This window comes from Diadema antillarum, unplaced genomic scaffold, assembly GCF_040938485.1.
Source record: "Diadema antillarum isolate AM-2024a unplaced genomic scaffold, OU_Dant_1.0 seq00000135_RagTag, whole genome shotgun sequence".
In the NCBI taxonomy this organism is placed as follows: domain Eukaryota; kingdom Metazoa; phylum Echinodermata; class Echinoidea; order Diadematoida; family Diadematidae; genus Diadema; species Diadema antillarum.
The window spans coordinates 295,904-317,126 of record NW_027271212.1 but is presented as its reverse complement, the minus strand read 5'-3'; the positions used below and the strand labels follow the sequence as shown (position 1 = coordinate 317,126).

The 21,223-nt window shown below is 38.3% G+C and overlaps 1 protein-coding gene across 2 annotated transcripts; it reads right to left on the bottom strand.

Annotated features, from left to right (window-relative positions):
• Positions 1 to 8,237: 8,237 nt before the first annotated feature.
• LOC139727534 (uncharacterized) lies at positions 8,238 to 21,120 on the bottom strand. 2 transcript variants are annotated; one of them, XM_071638507.1, is made up of 4 exons: positions 20,612 to 21,120; positions 18,446 to 18,671; positions 16,941 to 17,024; positions 8,238 to 13,138 (listed from the first exon to the last, which is right to left on the bottom strand). In XM_071638507.1, the coding sequence occupies exons 1-4, from the start codon at positions 20,983 to 20,985 to the stop codon at positions 12,965 to 12,967; spliced, it is 858 nt and encodes a 285-aa protein (XP_071494608.1). In that variant the 5' UTR covers positions 20,986 to 21,120; the 3' UTR covers positions 8,238 to 12,964. The 2 variants fall into 2 exon arrangements, with proteins under 2 accessions (XP_071494608.1, XP_071494607.1); XM_071638506.1 differs by lacking the exon at positions 8,238 to 13,138 and having other exon boundaries at positions 14,838 to 17,024.
• Between the last annotated feature and the right edge of the window lie 103 nt (positions 21,121 to 21,223).

The following is a 21,223-nucleotide window of genomic DNA, read 5'->3' as shown; positions in this document are numbered from 1 at the left end:
GTATAGGTGCGTGCGTTGCAGCAGAGCTCAGAGGCGCTCTCTGTTTAAACGTGTTCCAACAGTGGGTCGCATACGCCTACTGGTCATATTTCACAGAGACAGCGAACTATCAAATATTCAAGATGCGACAACGCACACGGATATTTTGAACGCGAAAGCAATAACTCGCACCCTTTCACCCAATAGTCCAGCTCCAAAAGAGTTAATTCAATAGCGAATGGTCCGTGAGCTGTGAAGAGATACGAGTGCGCGCGTCGCTCCACTATAACAAAAATTGGCGTCTCCGTCCCTTCTATTGGAAAGATCACGTGAAACTCATTTGCATTTTGTTCACACTCGCCGCTGATAGTATCAATCCTGGAGGTCGCAGGATACTTTGTAAGCCATTAACGTAACCGGAGATGGCATGCCTCGCGATGATCAAAGGGCAGAAGCGGTTTTTTTTTTCTCCTACCACTTTTCCTCCCTCCAATTTGTGACAATGAAAGTAAACGACGAATACTATATCAGAAGCGCGTGAGACAGTGTATCATTGGCTCTTGGAGACGTCGTTTTATGCCTTTTGAGAAAGCCGGATAAATATAAGGACGTACTCTGAGGTTACTAACTGTCTAGCAACCAAACGCTCCTTCCATGACAACGAGAGAAAAAAAACCCACTCGATATTATCCATCAGTAATGAAGTGCGATAATGAATTCGCTGCGTGTAAAGGCCTAGTCTTTCAGCCATTTCGTGCTAGCTGTCATTATTCTGTTTAGCCATGCAGCAAGTGAATTGAAGTCGTCAAAACGATTGTGTGAAGGAACTATACAAAAATGAAGACTGCTATGGTCTTTACAAGCTCATTGTTCGTTCTTCTGTTAGTTCTGAAGGTAGGTAGGTCCAGCTTGCCCAGTTTCCAGTGGTATTAATCTAATTGCTCCCTGCACATAGGCCTACAGAGGAGCTACTGCAAGTCTGTTTGACCAGCTGCAAAAGAGAAAATTCCACGAGACTGTTAGTAAGACTACGTATAGTGAAGATGGGGGACTCCCGATGAGCATCTTCTGCCATACGAGGCGCCATCTGCATGACGTGTTGTGTTTAAAAGGACACGAGCTGAAAGTGGCCGATGGCGTCTTTTCAACGTGCTATTGTTTCGTGTCAATTAAAATTAATGCATGTCTGCTTGTGTGTGTGTGTGTGTGTGTGAAGGTGAGTCACTGTCTCTCTGATCTCATGTGGATTTGTGCCATCCGTGATAGAGTGTTAAAACCTCGAAACTTCAAAGCACATTGCGGTTCTTTTCAGCGTTTTGCCATGCAGCAATATGACATTGCCCGCAACAAGCGATGATGTTATCTCTTCAAAGAGAAATGTAATCCCTTCAAATGAAACTCAGTAGTTCAAACTGCGAAACAAATATGCAGGAATGACACTGACTGACAAATTTGATGCTTCCTATAGCATCGTTCAGCGAGGAGGATATCAAATGCATCCCAGGAAAGAACTTTTTTGTTTTTGTTTTTGTCTTTGTTTTTAGAAGTGATGATATCAAGAGATATATGAAAACAGAAGCAACATTTTTCGACGTATGATAAGAATGTCAAGACCAGTACAAAGCTTACGCGTCATCCATCATTTACCTTTCTCAAGGAGCTGAGTAGTTGAGACAAATGCCGAGGTATTTTTTTTTTGTTTCACTTTTTCATTTTGTTTTGTTTTGAGGTCGTTTGTTTTGTTTTGTTTGTTTGTTTGTTTGCTTGTTTGTTTGTTTGTTGCACGAAATGTTCCCAATTTCCAAACCTTGTAAATAGAGCGTATGATTCCCACAACACTGCCTGGGCACTGTATAAGTTTAATGTACCTTGTAGAATTACATTACACAGGTGCACTTTTAAATAGTAAACCAATTCGTACCATGAGATGTATGTCTGCATCTATGAATTGGCACCGTCGTTTCATCTGAAACTTGCGCAGTCAATGGGCACAACATGATAGCATGACTGAATATAATCCTTTTTGAAACTCAAACGAGAGCACAGAAATATCATGAACTGATAAAATTAAAATCATGCAGCTTATCAACAACATCGTTTGTTAAAACATATAGCTTACAGCGTGTGTACTGAACTTCAGGCAGAGCGCTTACAAATCATTTGAAATTCTACGTCGATGATTAATTTTGTTATATAGTTATGCTTTTATTGAGACCTCTTTTCAACGTTTTTAGCGATAATTCTGTCTAACATTTCGCTCTTGTTCGTAAAGATTATCCTTTACTTCGGCTGTATAGAATAACACTTATTTCCTAACTGTTATATCGTGTATGAAAATTGCAATTATATTGCAATTGTTCGATTTCAACTATAAACCTATACTTCAGAATTTGATCAATAATAATAATAACAATAATAATAGTGGCTACTTGTATAGCGTACAGGTTTAGAAACGACTTGTCGACTTCAGTTCTTTAATGACAAACAGTAAAAGTTTTACTACTATCGGACAAAAAACACAAAAGAACTTAAGGATTTTAAAAGTTAAGTGGTATTTCGTTATTGTTTGTTTTGGGTTTTTTCTATTCCACAGTCACATAATATGCAAATGAGATGAGGTGATGATGTCATGGCCTCTTCCACTTCAATTCCAAGGGGGCATTTCATTAAGCGCTTTGGTCGGATTTTTTTTTTCTGACAAATTTGCTCTCAGCCAGTCAGATGCAAGGATTTCAGTAGCTTATAACAATTTGTCAGGAATAAAAAAATATCTGACAAAACGCTTCATGAAATGCCCCCAAATCTTCATTCAAATCGACTGCGCTCAACGCTTGAATAAATTTCCCTTCTCAACATAACTTCTGAAAAAGAACACATTGGTACTTCACATTTTACAAAGACTGAATTCAGGAGGGGTGGTTATAGCTGCTTAAGTATTTATACATGCATAATTAAAAGGAGATAATGGCACTATAGCGTGTGTACAGACTCATGTAGGCTACTACACTGCATTAAATTGTAATAATAAGTACGTGACTTTGGCCAGTCTATAAACTGAAAAGGCGCCACAGCTGTATATGCGCTTTATAATCCCATAACTTTGCTTATGTCCGATTTATATGATGGTAAACTTTGTATTTCCTTTTGTCTAAATGTTTTTAGCCATGAGCAAGCAACCTGTGATGGTAGAACTGAAATCAATACATGTATCAAACAGCTACTATACAGTTGTGGTTTTGTACCTCAGGTCTTCTATCTTGGGGAATCTACTACATTGTATTGCGTTAAATGACACAAGTCATACAAAACCAGTGTGTACGCAGCTCTAATGGAGTGACGTTCGTTATTCCGAAGATTTGTTCATCCGAAAATGAAATAAGGTTCGTTATTCCGAAGGTTTGTTTTTCGGAAACACACGAACTGCTTATACCTAAAGGGTCGTTAATCCGAAAACGAAAAGGGGTTCGTCATTTTATGGCGTTATTCTGAAGATTCGTTATCCCGTATTAAAGTTCGTTGTTCCGAAGGTTCGTATATCCGAAAATAAAATAAGGTTAATTATTCCAAAAGTTCGTCAATCCAAAAATGAAATGCGTTGTTGTTGTTTTTTGTGTGTGGTTTCTTTTTTTCTCTTTTAATTCCGACTTACTATTAGTCAATTTAAAAATGTAAAGACGGTGCGTACTAACTAACGTTCGGAACTATGAACCATATTTCGTTTTCAGATTAATGAGCCTTCGGAATAACGAACCCTGTTTGATGTTCGGATAAACGTACATTCGAAATAACGAAGTGTAACTGCTTTTATTCCTCCGTTCCCATGGGTGCCGGAAGCATAGTTATTTTCTGGTCGTCCGTCGATCCATCCGTCCCATGACTCATTGCAAAAAGTTCATAGGATTTTCTTGGTACCTGACTATGGCATGCCATACATGAGGAGAAGTTGACCTAAATGTTTAAAAGGAAAAGAGAGGGAAAAAAGGGAACATTTTCACACATTTTCCCTTTTCTAAAACGCCCTACAACGAAAGAGCACTTGACGTATAATTTTCCTCTAGAGATCAAGAGAATAGTCTAGTCAGCGTAACCCCAAGGCGCGTCATTGCATAAGCGGCGTGAATCTAAAGCAGCCAAACATTACACGTCCATGGCATAATTCTGTGCCGACTACTCTGATTGAAAGCAGTTTATTTATTTATTTATTTATTTATTTATAATCTTTTGTCAGGGTAGTCCATTCACCAATAAATAGTGGTCTTCCATGGAGCCCTGAATAATATTGATGAACATATGTACATTAAATAGCAAAACGTATATACAGAAGATGACATAATACAGTGTAGATACATACCAGCATACTGTACATTGCAAAGTAACATAAAAAATAAATGCCACAGCAAGAGTTCACCAGAATGCCGAAATAACAATTAAAAACGCTATTATACAGGAATGATAAAGCCCAGAATGAATTTCGTGTGTTACTTACAAATAGCAACTTTGCTTAAACAATCTCTTAAATGAATATATGGAAGAAGCTGATCTAATTGAATGATCTAGCCTGTTCCATTCAGTGCCATTTATTGCAGCGATTGTTAAAAAAACAAAACAAAAACAAAACAAAAACAAAGTCCCAAAAAAGAAGGCACTGATCGAAAGCAGAGAAGGGGGCTCTGATCGTGGTAGTAAACGTCTTCGGCTCTGACTGATCGAAAGTCACACAGAGCGCCATCTACGAGCAAATCCGCAGGTCCGTGGCCAGAGGTATTGATCGTATAGAAACTGTATATAGAATAATCATATATATGATAATAAATTCTATCATATATATATATATATATATATATATATATATTATATATATATATATATATATATATATATATATACACTTTTCAAAAAGAGAGGAACAGTGAGAGGAATATTAATATGTCAAAGCTAGCACCGTTTTCTCCTTCCTTCCTCACATCTCACATACATGTATATAATTATATTACACTGTATATACATCATATACAAATATATATATATGTATATACGTAAGTAGAGTGTGAACTGCAATATGGCTGACAGTGCTCAACTATATAGGAGCCCATGTAGTACAATATATAGTAGGATGGAAGGCGTTGCTTTATTAGTGACTTAGCTGGACAGTCTGTTTCGGCCGAAGCCTCGTCAGCAACTAAATCAGTTTCTTGTTAAAGTACAGTGTAAGACATACGGCTCTGGTGCACTCAAGCAAGCAAACAAAAGATACAAAAGATACAAAAAATACATGCACGTGGCTACTTAACAGCACAATAAAGTTGATAATGACACTGGTACTGGGCTTAAGGCAGGGGTAATACACTTGTATGGCTTAAATTGTTACATGTGGAAGCCGGGGAGGGGGGGGGGGGGGAGCTAACCAAGCTCTGCGAGGGAAAACTTTTTCTTATGTTTACATGTTGAAATGAGTTCTGTTCTTGAGTTCAGGATTGCTGGTTTCTTGGCCGTGATGATGTGGTATTTCTCCCATAGACACAGGTTGCAGCGGTTAGTTTTGGGCGAGTACGGCTGGGCGTGCCTGACGATCCTCCATGTGAGTGAGTAGGGAGTGCCTTCATCCTTCAGTCCCCAAATATATTTACTCAGTTCTGTCTGGTGTCGCTTTTCCCTGTTTGTGAAGCTTGCCTTGTGTGTGGCATATCTGGATTTGAAGGAGGTTGAGGTGAGGCCGATGTATATTTTCTCGTCGTCTGGGGTCGCTACCTTCGCTTCGTATATGATGTTCCTGGCTGTGCATTTCCCAGGGATCGGGCAATCTTCCTTCTTTCTGCAGTTGCAGGAGTCCCTGGCTTGCTCTTGACTGTTGTTGATTATTTTGTAGTTGTGTGCCTTTGTTATAGTATGCATATTGTCCATGCAGCTGTAGCTTACTTTCAGAGTGTTCCTGTTGCATATCTTGCGAAGCTGATGCCCTTTAGGGAAGTGATGCTCGACGAGGGCTAGGAACTTCTTCCCGATGTTTGTTTTTACATGTCTGCTGAACGGGGGGTTGAACCACGTTATGTTTCGTTTCCTTTGGTGTTGTCTTTCTTTTCTGCAGCTGTTGGTCTCTTTGGGGGTGTACGTCAATGTTGTTTGGTGTCCCGCCTCGTGGAGTGCGTTCTCGTAGTCTGGTTTGGTGCTGTTGAAGATTTCCTCGTTGCTGGAGATGTTGGATAGGCGGGTCTGGATGGACTGTGGTATTCTCTTGGTGACGGTGGGTGGATGATTCGATTCTGTATGTACGTATAGGTGTGAGTCCCCTGGCTTCGAGTACGGTTTGAATTCCTTCTTGGTGAGGTCGAATGTGACATCGAGGAAGTCGACGATGGTGTCATTTGCACTGGCCGTTATCTGTAGCCCGAACTCTTTGAATTTTTCGCAGAGCATCTTTTTGGTGTTCTCGGCTGCTCTGCGGGGTTTGTGGATAATGGCAAGACCATCGTCTCGGTAGAGCCCGATGTTTTCTTTGGGGATTATGGTGCCGATTTCTCCTAGTATGTATGCACCCACAAGTTCGCATGTTTCAGCTCCATCGTATGAGCCCATCGTGACATCGAAGAGGTCGTCTGCGTTTGCTTTTTGCCAAGGCTCGTTGTCATGGAAAAGGAGGGTGTTCTTGGCGTGGAAGATGATCTCTTCTTCGGCTGGCGTGATCGTGGTGAATGTTTTTGCGTATTTGATGGCTTTGTTGAGCAGTTTCCTGTCAATGGACGGGTAGAAATTGACGACGTCGAACGAAAGGAATGTGGAGTTTTGCCTTGTCGGGGTACCCTTGAACCAGTTGATGACTGCGGTGGTGTTTTTCCATTGGTTGACCTTCGTCGCTTCCAGGACCTTGCCATTGATTCTCTCCAGCACTCTCTTCGATATGATGCCGATTTCACTCTTGCTTGGGTTGATGAGCCTGCATGTAGGGTGATTCCGGAAATTGTCTTTGTGGTCTTTCAGTGTGATGTATGCTTGCTTCGGGGCTAGAACCTGGATCCTGTCGGAAAGCTCTAGATTGTCGACGATCCTTTTGGCCTCTACATTCGTGCTGTGCTCTGTTTGGTGGTTTGACCTCCTGTATGTGGTTGTGACATTATCTCTCATCAACTTGTTGTATTCTCTGGGAGTGACTGAGTAGTAGTTGTTTGTTTTGTCGGCAGGCACCAAGATGTTTTTCTCGCTGCGTATCCTTCTCAGGTCCTCCTTTAGTTTGTTCTGGAATGGTGAGTTGGCGTTGCGGAATTTGACATCTTCAATCAGTTTGAGCAAGTCATCTTCGAAGGGTTTCAGCTGAGGGACAGAAGGAGGGGACTTTTGGCTTCTGAATCCGTAAGTTTCTCTGTAGTCGGGCTTTGAGTCTTGGTTTAAGAAGAAGAATGCTCGCCATCGTAGTCGTTTTATGAAGTCTTCGACTTTCTGTATCAGTCTCTTGATGTATTCGCTATCAGGCGGCACTGGTATGTTCTTCGTGCTGTACTTGAAGCAAAACTTTTCCATCCTCAGGTTGCAGATTAGAGTGCTCGACGGAGGGAGCGGTTATAAGTAAGTAGAGTGTGAACTGTATATATATGTATATATACATTTATATCTATATATTTTATTTATTATTGTATGCTGTTATATAACTACAAATTCATTGATGACATAGTCATTATAGACTCGATCACGTTAGATAGATTTATATTGTTATGAGTGTAGCCATACGAGTGAGTCAGTTTTGTATCATTTCACGTCCGAAAGCTCGGCAATAAACACCCACGTTGATCACTAGCTACACCGACGAATGCTCTTCTTCTCGCGCTGAATAAATAATGAAGGAGCTACACTGGTGCTGTACACGGTCGGGACCCCTTCTCGCACTTTATACATATATGATGATTATAAAATATCACATACAAATGTAAACTACTTGTAGCATAAGGATGGTAAATCAATACAGTATCTCGAAAGCATTATGTGACAAAGATTTTTGATCACATGAAATGACAATTATTTAATGTACATATATATGTATGTATATATATATATATATATATATATATATATATACATACATACATATATATGTGTGTGTGTGTATGAACTGAAATGCCCCTTTAACTAGCTAGTAGTACTAATAATTACCAGTTGTTCGACTGCTGTACAGAACACTATTGTGTACCTGAAACATCACACTACCAAATGCACCCACACACTGCAACCATAGTTAATATCACAAAGTGCACATAAAATACCGAAGTGAAGACTTTCTATTCTTGATGGAATCAATATTTACTAGATATCCTGCAACAGACAATCATTTCACTCTATCAACAGCCAGAATGGGATACATGCATGTTCTGCTTACCCAGCCAGACTGCACAATAATTTCAGTTTGTTATCAAAGGTGAAAGAGTGGACAACATAGTGAAAACCTGGTACAAAAAGGTCCTTAGGATTAAAGAAATTTTACTCATCATATCGGCTATTTCATTATACATTGTATCTCTAGCCAAAAGCAGAAAATACAAAAGAATTACCTTCACCAGGGTAAATGAAATGAGCAAATTTGCTTTCAAGTTTGTTTGTTTGTTTGTTTGTTTTGGGTAATCTCGGGTATTTTGAAATCTCAAGTCTTTTTATACCAAGTTTCCACTCTACCTATGGGTATAACACTCCTTACAACCTGCTTGGTTTGAAACCTCTTTTTTTAACCACATGTTTGTACGAACAGAAAAAAAAAAGGAAAAAAAAATCTACAACAAGAATGCAGTACACCACTGGCAACCAATTGGGGAAACTTTTGGAGAACTGGGCAAGTGTTTTAACTACTGCATCTGAATGCAGGCTTATCATTATCCACAATATTCAATGGCACTTCAGAACAGCGGTCTTAACTGTGGCATCTTGGCATATCTGTTTCCTGGTTTGTCCTTCATGTGTTCGCGTGTGCACGAAACAGCACCCATCTCTGCTCCAGGATCATATCATTCGACACCGTTAGTATTGTGAAGCAGAGTAATTGAAGCCAGTTAAAGAAAGATTAGAATTTGGTCTTCACATGTTCAAACAGTGCAATTCTTGTGCACTTAACCCGTTGAGGGCAAGTCCCGAGTACACTCGGGCAGGTGTCTATGGGAAATGTGTGTTGCAGCAAAATCAGTCTGTCCTCAACAGGTTAATATTACTGTCCTGCTACATGTAGATCGCCTAATGGCATTAAAAATGTCATCACTGTCTAGCCACTTGCCTAATTTCCCTCAAAATCTCCCCAAATTGCTTGCTCTGATTTCACTTCTTCATTCCAAACAGGTTTTTCACACCAGGTAACTGTTGTTCTCCAGAGATTCAAAAGGATGTGTATGGAAAACAGCTACAGGTCTACCGAAATATGTACAGTTGCATAATTGTTGACGCAGCTCCCTATGTACAATATAAAATGTTGCCAGGATGGGAGGTGAATATATAGGGACGAGGTAATACACTATGACACATAACAAGCACAGATTTATACGTGAAGGGTGTGTCAATTTCTTGCTGTTACACAGACAGACACACCACAATGTGACTACGAATCTTTCTCCGTTTTGCATCGATTCTCTCTGCCTTTCTATCTTGGACTCAAGACAGCTTCCTTGACACACAACTGATTGATAGCAGTATTATGTAGAAGTTGCAACTACCAGTAATTGTGTGTTCAATACATCGTCAGTTATTGAGTTACGAATGATACTACTCTTTGACGTATTATCACATGCAACTCCTCCGACTCTAACAGTCAACCAACACTTAGAGTGTATAATCCTGTGTCTGTGCTTGTTTTGTACAACATGTACAAGTGTAAGTCTGCATGTTAGCTCCAATAGGCAAGGTAAAAGTAAATGTGTAGTGAGTTTATCCTGGTTCTGTCTGGCTCATTTACACTTCTCCTTCCAAAAAGAGGATGGCTTGTTACATGTTCAAAGCCTTTCCTTCTATCTTAAATTGTATACATCAATGATGTGTCAAAAAAGAAACTATAATAATTCATCCATTAATAAAACTTCCTGTACAAATGTGTATTCACACAATGGTTAACAACCAAATATTTTTGAAAAGCATCAAAATATTAGATGCAAGTTGACAGTGGCCTAAACTATACATACCGTAAGTGGATGATGTGGCATAAACTAAATAAGATTTGTTTAATCATTATTCAAAACATATTTCATCCAAAACATCCTGATCAAGATTCATTTTAATAACATTGGCAATACAATAGACTTTCGTTATAAAGAACCTTGAAGAAGCAGTCTTATACTTATAACAAAATAAATTTGAGGTCCAAAAATTCAAAATTCCTTGATATTTCACTGCTTATGCAACCCTGTTACAACCAAGTTTGAATATACCAGTACAAAACAAAAAAGATTTTTTCATTCCATTGGTGGTTACTTATAACAAAGGCCTACTGTATTGCTCCTATGTACAAGAAAAGGAAACCTGCCTTCTTTGTTCTTCATGGTAAACAGAGAACAGTAAATTTAGATATAACCAACTGTAATGCAAGAGCAGCAAAGCATTACACAGCTCTCCACCATGACTGCAATAAAACTTGAACTTACAATGACCTTTAAAGGGATGTACAGTATTGGTGGAGATGAGAATTGGGCTTTTAACTTTTTGCAAGATACCAAGTTAACATTTATGAAATAGTACAGAGCATACTATTTTAAGAGGAATTCAAAGTTTATTTGATGAAAATCGGATTTGGAATGGCTGAAACATCCAAAAACAAAGTAAAACAAAGCAGTCATAATAAAATGTGGGTCCCACACTTTATTAGAATCGCTCTGTCTAGGATATCTCAGCCATTTCAAAACCAATTTTCATCAAATAACGTTGAATTCCTCATGGAATTACATGCTCTTTCATATTTCATAAGAGGTTTCTCATTATCTCACCAAAAAATGTTAGAAACGTGAAATTAGGTCTTTACCAAAACTATACGATCCCTTTAATTACACTCAGAGGATGCCATGTTTGCTGACGGTGCTCTGTGCTTTTATGACCGCATTGTCACCCTGCACAGTCTACCAAACATTGCATTTAATTTCTGCCCTCACTTCTGTATAAGCTGTTATTTTCGAAAGGGTTTAATTTTCGTGAATTTTGCGAATCAATGTTGGACCGCAAATTTAACTCGCGAAAATGTCACTATGTGCTAAGGTAATAGTGCACTAACAATAGGCACGGTTTCAATTCGCGAAAACAACATCTCGCAAAAATGTCTGTAACCTCCTCATTCACGAAGATATCTGTGCGCGAAAGTAACAGCTCATACAGTAATAAATGATTATACACAGGTCACTCATTGAATATAAATCAACCAAAAATTACATCCAGGAAAAGCTTTTTTTTAACCAGAGGTCTCACAAGGTGTAACAAAATTGTGCTTGCTGACGTGCATGTTCAGTGATATCCAGGGCTCATACATGTGTGTATCACTTCTTTTCAGTAAATTTTACTGCCTCACATGCTTGCTTCTTTTCGCTTGTTTTCCCTATAAATCAGGCATTATCAAGGCATTATCAAAGAGTAGTTATATGTCCCCCCTCCTCCCCCCCCCCCCCCCATCATTCCTATTACACTTAAAGGTACAGTGAACTCCCGTTATAAAGAACACAGTTATTTCAAAATTCTGGTTACAACAGAGTAAAAATTCAGGCTGAAACATTATCCGCTCTATGTTTTTTACTGTTTGTTTGTCCGGCTATACTGAAATTTCAATAATGAAAGAAAACTGTAAGTCACGAGGACTTTGTTATAATGGGAGTCCACTGTACATTATGTTACAACTGTTGACCGACACTTCAATACACAATTTAAGCAAACCTTTCTGTACATGACTTACGGCTTACATTGTACATGTACACTATGTGACACAAATGTTCAAGCATGTATGGGTTTTCCATTTACTGTCAAAACTTCTCATTATGAGAAACATTCAAACCCACTGCTTCCACAATGACACCAAAACTAGTGATTGTTTGAAAACATTGACACTGTTACAATTTTAAGTTCATACTCCGCATATTCTGAGTAAGGGGAAGGGAGGGATATTTGTTATATAATTGGGACTGGGCATGATACTACACTGTACTATGGGGGACACACACTTCACAGAGGAGTGGAAGAGATAGTTGAATACTAACTATCTATGTACACATGCAACGTAAAGTTAACTCTAGTGATTTCTTTTTTTACTCTGTTTGTCTATGTTTATAACTACAGGTGATACAAGCCATACCATGGAAAAAATTACGCTCTATGCCTGGGGCCCTCTGATAAATATTCCCCTCGCGCTATCATGGTCGATATCACAACACATACATGTAACCTTGCAATCACTGAGATTATGCTGAAAATGTATACACATTGTTTACTGTCAATGTGTTATGACTGCTTTTAGGATTCAGGTTTACCCAACATTTTCAAAAGATTCGCATGGGGAATACTTATAATGTAATTCTAAATGAAAAGAACCCTGGAATTTTGGTGACGAAAAAGAAAGAAATATACATCCATAACTTAGTGTGCATGTATTAACTTAGCTAGGTCCATATAGATTTATTGGTAGGTCAATTCAAGTTCATTATTTCCCCTGTAACACCAGGGACATAAACAGACAAGTCAACCATTTTGGTATTTAACACCAATGCAGATGGAAAAATTTATGGAAATGAAACACAGAATTACAAAAAAAAAAAAAATAATAATCAGCTTTACCCACAGAAAAAAAAAAAGAAAGAAAAAAAGAAAAAAAAGAAGAAGAAGGATTGGACAGGAACGCCTTTCCCCCAACCGGTCACAAGAGCTACCAAATATACATTGAAAACTGTAAGTTGCATTAGATTTTCCCCTTCAAAAATATCACGAAAGAACAACAACAAACAAACAATAACAACAAAATCATGAAGAAGGATAATCACCGCATTGGGATGTTCCTTCATCAGGTAGGTGGGTCGGTCTTCTTAAAGCCGAAGGACAATTTGGGCCGGCCGCTCTTTTTGTTAAGGATAAGGTCCTGTTCGGCCTTGTGCCGGCGCTTTTGCTCGCGCTCAAAGGCCTGGCGCTCCTCGTCCATTTTACGCTGACGCTCAACCATCTCCAAGCGCTCCTCCGCCTAGAAACCAGAAAGACAGGGCTAAATGTGAGGGCTTTTGTCACTCAAAAACACCAACAACCACTAAGTTCAACATGTCCACTCTTTCACATCTTCTTTTCTTTCCTGTTTAAACATGATATTACATTTAACATGATTTTCCTCTTTGTTTTTGCATTGTGCTTTTTTTTTTCTTTTCCTGCTGAATGGATGACTCACTCAAAAAAACTCTCCAGGTATTTTGGAAAACTCTCTCATTCTCCCTATCATTGCAAATGTTCAACTCGTTTCACATCATTTATGGGTGATGAATTCATCCCTGTCTAAAAAGAATCTGTAGCCCTGAAGTAAAGGCAATTATACAGCTCTGAAATTACCATGTGCGAAGTATCAAAGTTCTCTTACATGTAAGCAAGGCAAACGAAAAAAAAAAAAGTCCCTTGGGTTGTATACTCACGGTTTGCTGCCTGACATAAGTGCAATTTGTGACCAAATGGACATATTCTCTCTTTGATGGAATTTTTATGGAGATGAAATAGGAAGTAGTTACATTACTTTTCCTTGTCATATTCCAGTATAATATGACACAAGTCTACTGCGTAACGGTTGTTCCATGGTAGAATTTGCATCTGGACTTTTAAACACTGCACTGCTCAGGAAAGTCATCTTTTATCTAAACTCCCCCTGCCTATTGCCCATCTGTATTTCATCTCTTACAGTTTGTAGTTATTTCATTAATATTTTCCCCCCTCAAGAGTACCTCCAAAAACAAGACAATTATTTCAAGGTGATGTTTTTAAACCAAACTGGGGAAAAGAAAATGTGTATTTTTAAATGTATATTTTGTCCAAGGGCACCAATTCAATTATCAAAAATTTTGACAGACAAGAGTGATTGGAATAGGAACATTATTTCTGCAAACTGGTCTCAGATCATTTTGAAGAAGAAAAAAATGGAAAAACAAAACAAAAACCCCCACATACAAAGACAAATCTGGACCAGTTGCAAGTGAAAAACAAACCAAGTTAAACTTGCGAGCCTTCTGCTGGTTCAGAATATTCCTGCTCCTTTTGCCAAGTGGATTCCACCTTTTCAGCACAGCAAACTATTTCCTGCACTTCAAGTTTGCAACGTTATACACAAATCTTCACCTCTGTGAAAGATTGTCTCAAATCATTAAAAAAACAGAACAATGAAAGTTAGCAAAAGGGTTCAGTGATGCAGTCCGTAACCCTCTCTTTGTCCTCTTGGCACAAGCTTGACTGTGGGAAAAATCAAGTGGTTAATACATACTGTGTATACATCTAGCCTACAATCCTAAAATCAAAAGTGTAAAGGATAAACAACTACATGTAGAGGGATACCTTATAAAGTAATAAAGGGACAGTAAAGTTTGTATAAATTTGTCTTTTGCGGCACATTATGTCTGATCAAAATAAACCAAAAGTGGGGTAAAGGCAAGAATGAAAAAAATAAAATAAAATCCTATGCACAAATAACTAGGTATTTCTAGATGCACATAATTACATTGTGATATGATTGTGAAGACATAATTAGCACTTCAGATTGGAAAAAAAAAAAGTTTCATTATGCTGTTGATAACAATGATTAAAAAGGTGTGTTATGTTCATGTGAAGAACTTTTAAGACATGTTGTATACTGTCCATTTCTTTCCATAAAAAAAAAATCATTGTGGGATGCTGATACATGTATGTGGTGTTCACATTATTATCAAAACTATTTTTTCCTCTATACTGATTATTAACTACACAGGAGATTCCATAACACATCTACAATGTTGAGAAAAAAAACATACCTGTAGATGCAGTTGAAACTATACTTGTAAATGTATAATGTCTCGTCCAATGAGAAGAAAAGTACACTAAAACTTCATAATATTAGTGACAGAACCACATGCACTTTATCTAACTGAAGGTAAAAAAAAATGAAATAAAATAATACACAAAAGAGTGCGGTACAAGGGAAATGGACACCAAATGGAGAAATGAACCCAACGTAGAAATCATGCAACATAGTTCTCACTTAAGGTACATTTAGACTGTTATTTGAAGCTTTTCGATGATTTTGTTTCAAAGGGGCGTGGAGAAAATACAGTACATCCTAAAAATTGATGAACAGCCCTTTAAATTCACTAATTGTGGCCCTCACAAGACCGACATGGTTCAAAGATGTTTTCTAACATTATACATATTTTTTAAGTGCCCTCACGGATTGGCAATTCACAGCATTTACAGTAAAGGCATTTGCGGAATTATCCCACATACATGTACTTGGCAAGCTTTAAAAACTTTGGAAAAAAATACCCCAATAGGTTTAACACATGCTACACTGTATAGGGCCAGCAAGTACATTACTTAAAATTTGTAAAGCACACAATTTTCACAGTAGAAAGATGGCAAATCAAACAGAAGTGCATAAAAGATTGTTGGTGCAAAGAATAGGAGATTAAAAGGAGTTGTCTAACCAATCCTACACTTTATAAGATTTCTTATTCCTTCTCGATTAAGTAGTGATCAATTTGTTTCCAAAATTTCTTGACTTTGAAGAGAGAGAGAAAAAAAAAAGTAATGGAGATCAAGAGGTATGATATTAACATTACAGCTGTACTTACTTTTGCATGTATAGCAGAAATGTGATACAGTGCATATTGTTTATGTGCCAGTTTTGAAAATTTTTAACAAGGTTAAAAAAAACCCGAAAAGAAATTCAATCATATTGATGCATTCAACAGTTAGGCATCATTGCTGCGTAAATGTACAAATTGAAGCTCAAGACAAATGTTGCTGATTTAAACAGGACCTATTCTACATATGTTACCATATATTTTGAAAAGCGTTTTAAAGGGTTTAAAGAACATATCTCTAACTCAAGTGTTCTTTCTTGGCAACACTACGTGTACATAAACATACAATTATGTGTACTAGAAAGAAAACATTTTGTGACTGGTTAGATAACTCCTTCAAGTACAAAGTAAACACAAGTTCCCATGTAGAAGTGTGCTTGCAGAGAAGTTGGAATGATAGAATTAAAGTTAGAAGAAACACAGAGTAGTAAACAAGACATCATTAATACTTCATGTGCCCTTTAAGACAGGAAAATTCTGTGTGACTTAAAGAAAGGTGTCATCAGTCAATGATTGTCCCTATAGCAAATGAATATCACATAACATCGGAATTACAAAAGCTGGCAAATAAAGGGAAATCTAATGACGCATGCACTAGACTTGAACACACATGCTGAGAAGCATAGAAGCTGACAGAATAATTTACACAAGGAACCAAAATCCTTTCAGAACTATTAAGAGCTGACACATATCAGATTTTTTTTTTCTTTAATTTTTAATCTGTATTATCCAAACTCAATCAATACAGAATTTACTGTTTTTTAACCTGTAAGTCAAATATGAACAGAAATAACATAAACTATGCATGAGTGAAGTGCTTAATGGCCGCTTTCGCCTGTATGATAAAATCTGTAAGGTAAACAGAATGTAACATTGGTGAACCTGTGGAGTAAAAGAATTATTGCAACAGTAGATTACGAAGATTATGAAGTAGCATAAGAATCAAAGAAATGTATTAGCATTGATTTTATGATCTTGTAGAAGTTTTCACTGTCATCCCCTCTCATGAAAAAAAGGTTCAAACAGGTCAATGTAAATACACATGCTTGCATGTTTTATGTACAAGTATGTGTAAACACTGTATGTGTGTGTGCGAATGTAAACATGAAGAGGGTGTGGATATCTTAGTGATTGTGTATTGGCCTGACCCCCCACAATGACTGGACGATGACCACTCACCAGCTTCCTCTGCGCATCCTCAATCTTTTGTTGATTCTCCAGCATGATCTTTTCCAGTTCCTCCCGCTTCTTCAGCTCTTCTTCCTGCATACCGGTAGTCAAAACAAACAAAGTCCATAGCAACGATCAGAGCCGAAAGGTTCATAGACACCATTAGAACAGTCATTGTTAAAGGACATGTTCACCTTAATATCACAAATTGTACATGTGCATGGGTATGAGTAGAGTGGATTGAGTGAATGCAGCAATATTAGAAGAAAACATCAGTGAAAGTTTGAGGATCGTATAGTTTTGGTTGAGACCTAATTTCAGGTTTCTAACAATTTTTGGTGAGATAATGAGAAACCTCTTATGAAATATGAAAGAGCATGTAATTCCATGAGGAAGTCAACATTTATTTGATGAAAATTGGTTTTGAAATGGCTGAGATATCCAAAACAGAGTAATTCTGATAAAGTGTGGGACCCACATTTTATTGCAATCGTTTTGTTTTACTTTGTTTTTGGATGTTTCAGTCATTCCAAACCCGATTTTCATCAAATAAACTTTTAATTCCTCTTAAAATGGTATGCTCTATACTATTTCATAAGTGTTTTCTTGGTACATGTATCTCGCAAAAGTTAAGAGCCCAATTCTCAACTCCACCAATACTGTATCATTCCTCAAAGGTTATGAATTTTTAAAGATTTGGTGCCATCATCACTGATGAGAAGACTAACATACAGCTAGTAATGTACAATGTACATGCTGAGGAACATACTGTACATGTATATTAAGGTGAACTTGTCCTTTAGGTTTAGTAGGACCTTTATAAAGTGACTACATCAGTCTAGCATTAGTCATTCTCATATTATCATTGTTGTTCGACTTCAATAAATGTACATGTACTAGTATTTGAAATGCACTATAATAAGGTGTGGTATGGAAAGACCTTTAGAAAGAATTTCATAAGTTTTCTTGCTAACAAAAGCGTGCAGATGACACAGCAGGGTGCTACAAATCAGCTTGCCTGGGGTTACTAAACCTCACTCAAGGGCAAGTAAAACAAATGGGCACATGTCCGTTTAACTAAGTAAGGGGTGGGGCACTTGATTATGTACAATGTACATACAATGTACCCATTTGGGAACACCCTCCCATAATTCAACTGAATTTAGCAGGCATACATGTACATATACACCTAGGCACATGCAGTCAGCTACAATACACAAAACAACTACTAGTATCTTGCACAACATGCACTTGAAAACTGTTGAAAAACGGCTTGTTCTTCGAGATACGGTTCTGTAGATAAGAGATACAAAAAAACCTTTGTTATATACAAGTATATGTGGTTAAGAAAATAATAGTGATGTTCGCCTTTTATGTGAGGCTGAATAGTGCTGGAACACACACCTCCTTCTCGCACCACATCTCCACAGTAATAGTACAACTTGACATCACTATCTAACATCCACCCCTTTGCTTTAATAATGTGGCTCTCCTGCAGAATCCCCTGCACTAACCTCTTTGGCTTGCTGAGCTGCGAGTTCTGCTTCCCTCTGTTTCTCCATCTCCTCCATCATCTCTTTCTCCATGATTCGCTTGGCCTCCTCCACCCGTCTCCTCACCTCCTCCTCGATGTCGTCTTTCCTCTTTTCCAGCTCCTCCTCCACCCGCTGGGCGACCATCTCTTCCACTCTCCGTGTCACCTCCTCCTCGATCAGCTTCGCCTCCATCTCCTGCTGACGTCTGCAAGGAGTTGATATGATTCAGAAGTACATTGAAAGATGAAATATGTCCTTCCACAACACACAGACATCATACAAAAGTGTATGAGAGATACAGGATATACAGCTCTCATGCACATACGATTGTATGTGGCAATGCCGTAATTTGTGAGTCAGTTTTAGTTCAAGAACAAGACCTGGACAAAAATTAGATTCTAGAAGTACTGGTATGCTCATGTCTTCTATTTCCCTTTTTTTTTTCTTTTTTTTTTTGGTTGTTTCTTTCCGTTTTTGTTTTTGTTTTTTCTTTTTGGTCTCATATCGTCGGGTGCCCGTGCATTGGCCGCTAACGCAATACAATTTGTATTGTGTTAGCGGCCAATGCACGGGCACCTGACGATATGTTGTATACTGTACATGTTCATGTACTTGAATGATGCCTGATACATTTTTACATAAATGCTACTACATGTAGCAAATGACTGTTTTTCAGCATTCATTCACTTAAACCTCACTCGAGAGTTCATATCAGACATTCTTGTGTCTGCCTTTCTGCTGTTCAAAGAAGAGTCATCTGGAGGTCAACGGTGTGCCAGCATCAGATCTAAAGAGTAAAAACATTGACAAATTCATACCAATAGATGGGACAAGACCAGGACCATAAATGCTACACACAAACCATGGAAAGAATCTCAGGAAAGAGTTCCTTTGGAAGCCCTCCATATATGACTTTTTCATCACCTTTATTTCAAACTACTTTCCCAGCATTTTTCCAGCACATGTATTTCTTTCCTTCAAGGGGTGAAAAAAAAAAAAACACACACAAAAAAAAAACCACAAGTGTGCAGTACAAGTACACTGCATGTCAAGCAACAATTTTGCTTAGCATAGATTTATCATTTCCTACATGTCTATGTACAAGTGTACTTCTCCTAAATTGCTAAAAGTGTACTATGTGTGCGACTACCTGGGAACCAATGTCCCACCACACTGCACTGATTACATAAATGCAGTTTTGGTTTTGGCCCACATCACAACAGAAACCCTACACCAGCGCCCCTTCCATAGAATTAAACTCAATTAGGCCTATGTGGATAATTATTGCCATTATTTAGTCATAGTCATACAGGACCAAAGTAATCTGTACCACTTCAACGCTGCAATTATTTGCTAAATATCTGCATCTCAACCAGGCTCAACCTGGGAGAGCTACACTGAATTGACAGCCAGCGCATGCCCACAAATTTCAAATCCATTGACCGCATGCCATGTCGTTCTCCCAGGTTCCTCTCGACCAAGTCACATGAAGTCACCAATTCGAACGGAAAGGGACTATTGGCAGAACCAAACGTTACACATTACCTGTTGTCAACACTTTAACTGCGACCAGCCCCATGTGTATAAAGAGCGTACCGGGGTTATCAACACTTCAACTTCACCCTAAGTCCTCAAATTGAAGAAATTTTTCGATTTTAAGTTGATATTTTATATCTGCGATACGATACTACCTCTGTCATGATCCTGAATGCTACAGTGAGCAGCCCCAACGCCTTAGGGTAGGTCGCAGTTGCAGTTAGGCCCAACAACTTATGTTCTGCCCATAACGGGTAAACTTGGCCTCCCGTCGTAAGAAGTCGGACGTAGCTTCGAGGGGCCATATTAAACTACGGTATAAATATCTATACCAGAAGGCAGAACTTCAATAATCAAACCCAAACAGTGTTAGTCAAAACAGAATATGTAGTACAGTCTGTCGTTAGGACTCAAAATAGGAGAGAGTTCTTTGTTAATCAGTAAAAACTCAAACAAAGTCAAACATTGTTTTAATCAAGATTGCATTTGCAACAGATACCAAAGCACCTTTCTTAAAGGGAGCTCTTTCCAAATTAACATGAAATTATTGGTTTGAAAACCATAAATAGGACGCCTTGCCCCACCAGCGGCTTTCCAACGAAATCTCACATTCTTCTTTGTCTTTCCATCTCCATTCGTTTTTCCTCCTCCTGCCGTCTTTGCTTTTCCTCCTGTGCATTCCGCTTGCTCAAATCCCTGCCAAATATGTCTATTTCTGGGCTTGGAGTCCTTCTCTTTGATTTTGATCTGGATCTTTCATGTCTCCTTCGTTCTCTTGACCTGGACCTGGATCTCCTAGAAGATTTACCGCTTTTATGCCTTTCTGATCTGTCCCTTTCTCTTGATCTATCACGTTCTTTCCTTTCATGTTTCTCTCGCGCCTTCGACTTTGATCGTGATCTCGATCTGGAACGTGTACGGGATCGCTTCTTTTTACTGGATTTCCTCTCTGGAGAAGAGCTTTTACTTCTGGAGCGCGGCATTTTGCTCTCAAAGTTATATTCTTGAAGAGTTCTAGCTGTTTTTCACGCAATCTTCAGTCACAGATGAAATATTTGCAAAACAAGTGTCACCTTCGGTCCATTTTCTTCCGAGCGGCAAGTGCGTCACACGTATTATAAACGTGATGAAGTCAGTATATTTCTACGTATAAAGTGTGTGTATGGCTGTGACGATGTTGCGGCGATACATACGTACTTGTACTGTACCGTACTACAACAT

Bases quoted from the DNA above. Each gene is read 5' to 3' on its own strand.
- LOC139727534 (XM_071638506.1), bottom strand. From the start codon at position 20,985: ATGCCGCGCTCCAGAAGTAAAAGCTCTTCTCCAGAGAGGAAATCCAGT. The intron at 18,672-20,611 runs GTGAGATTTCGT...AACTCCTTGCAG, and splicing joins ATGGAAAGACAAAGAAGAAT to ACGTCAGCAGGAGATGGAGG. The intron at 17,025-18,445 runs GTTAGTGCAGGG...ACCGGTATGCAG, and splicing joins CAGCTCAGCAAGCCAAAGAG to GAAGAAGAGCTGAAGAAGCG.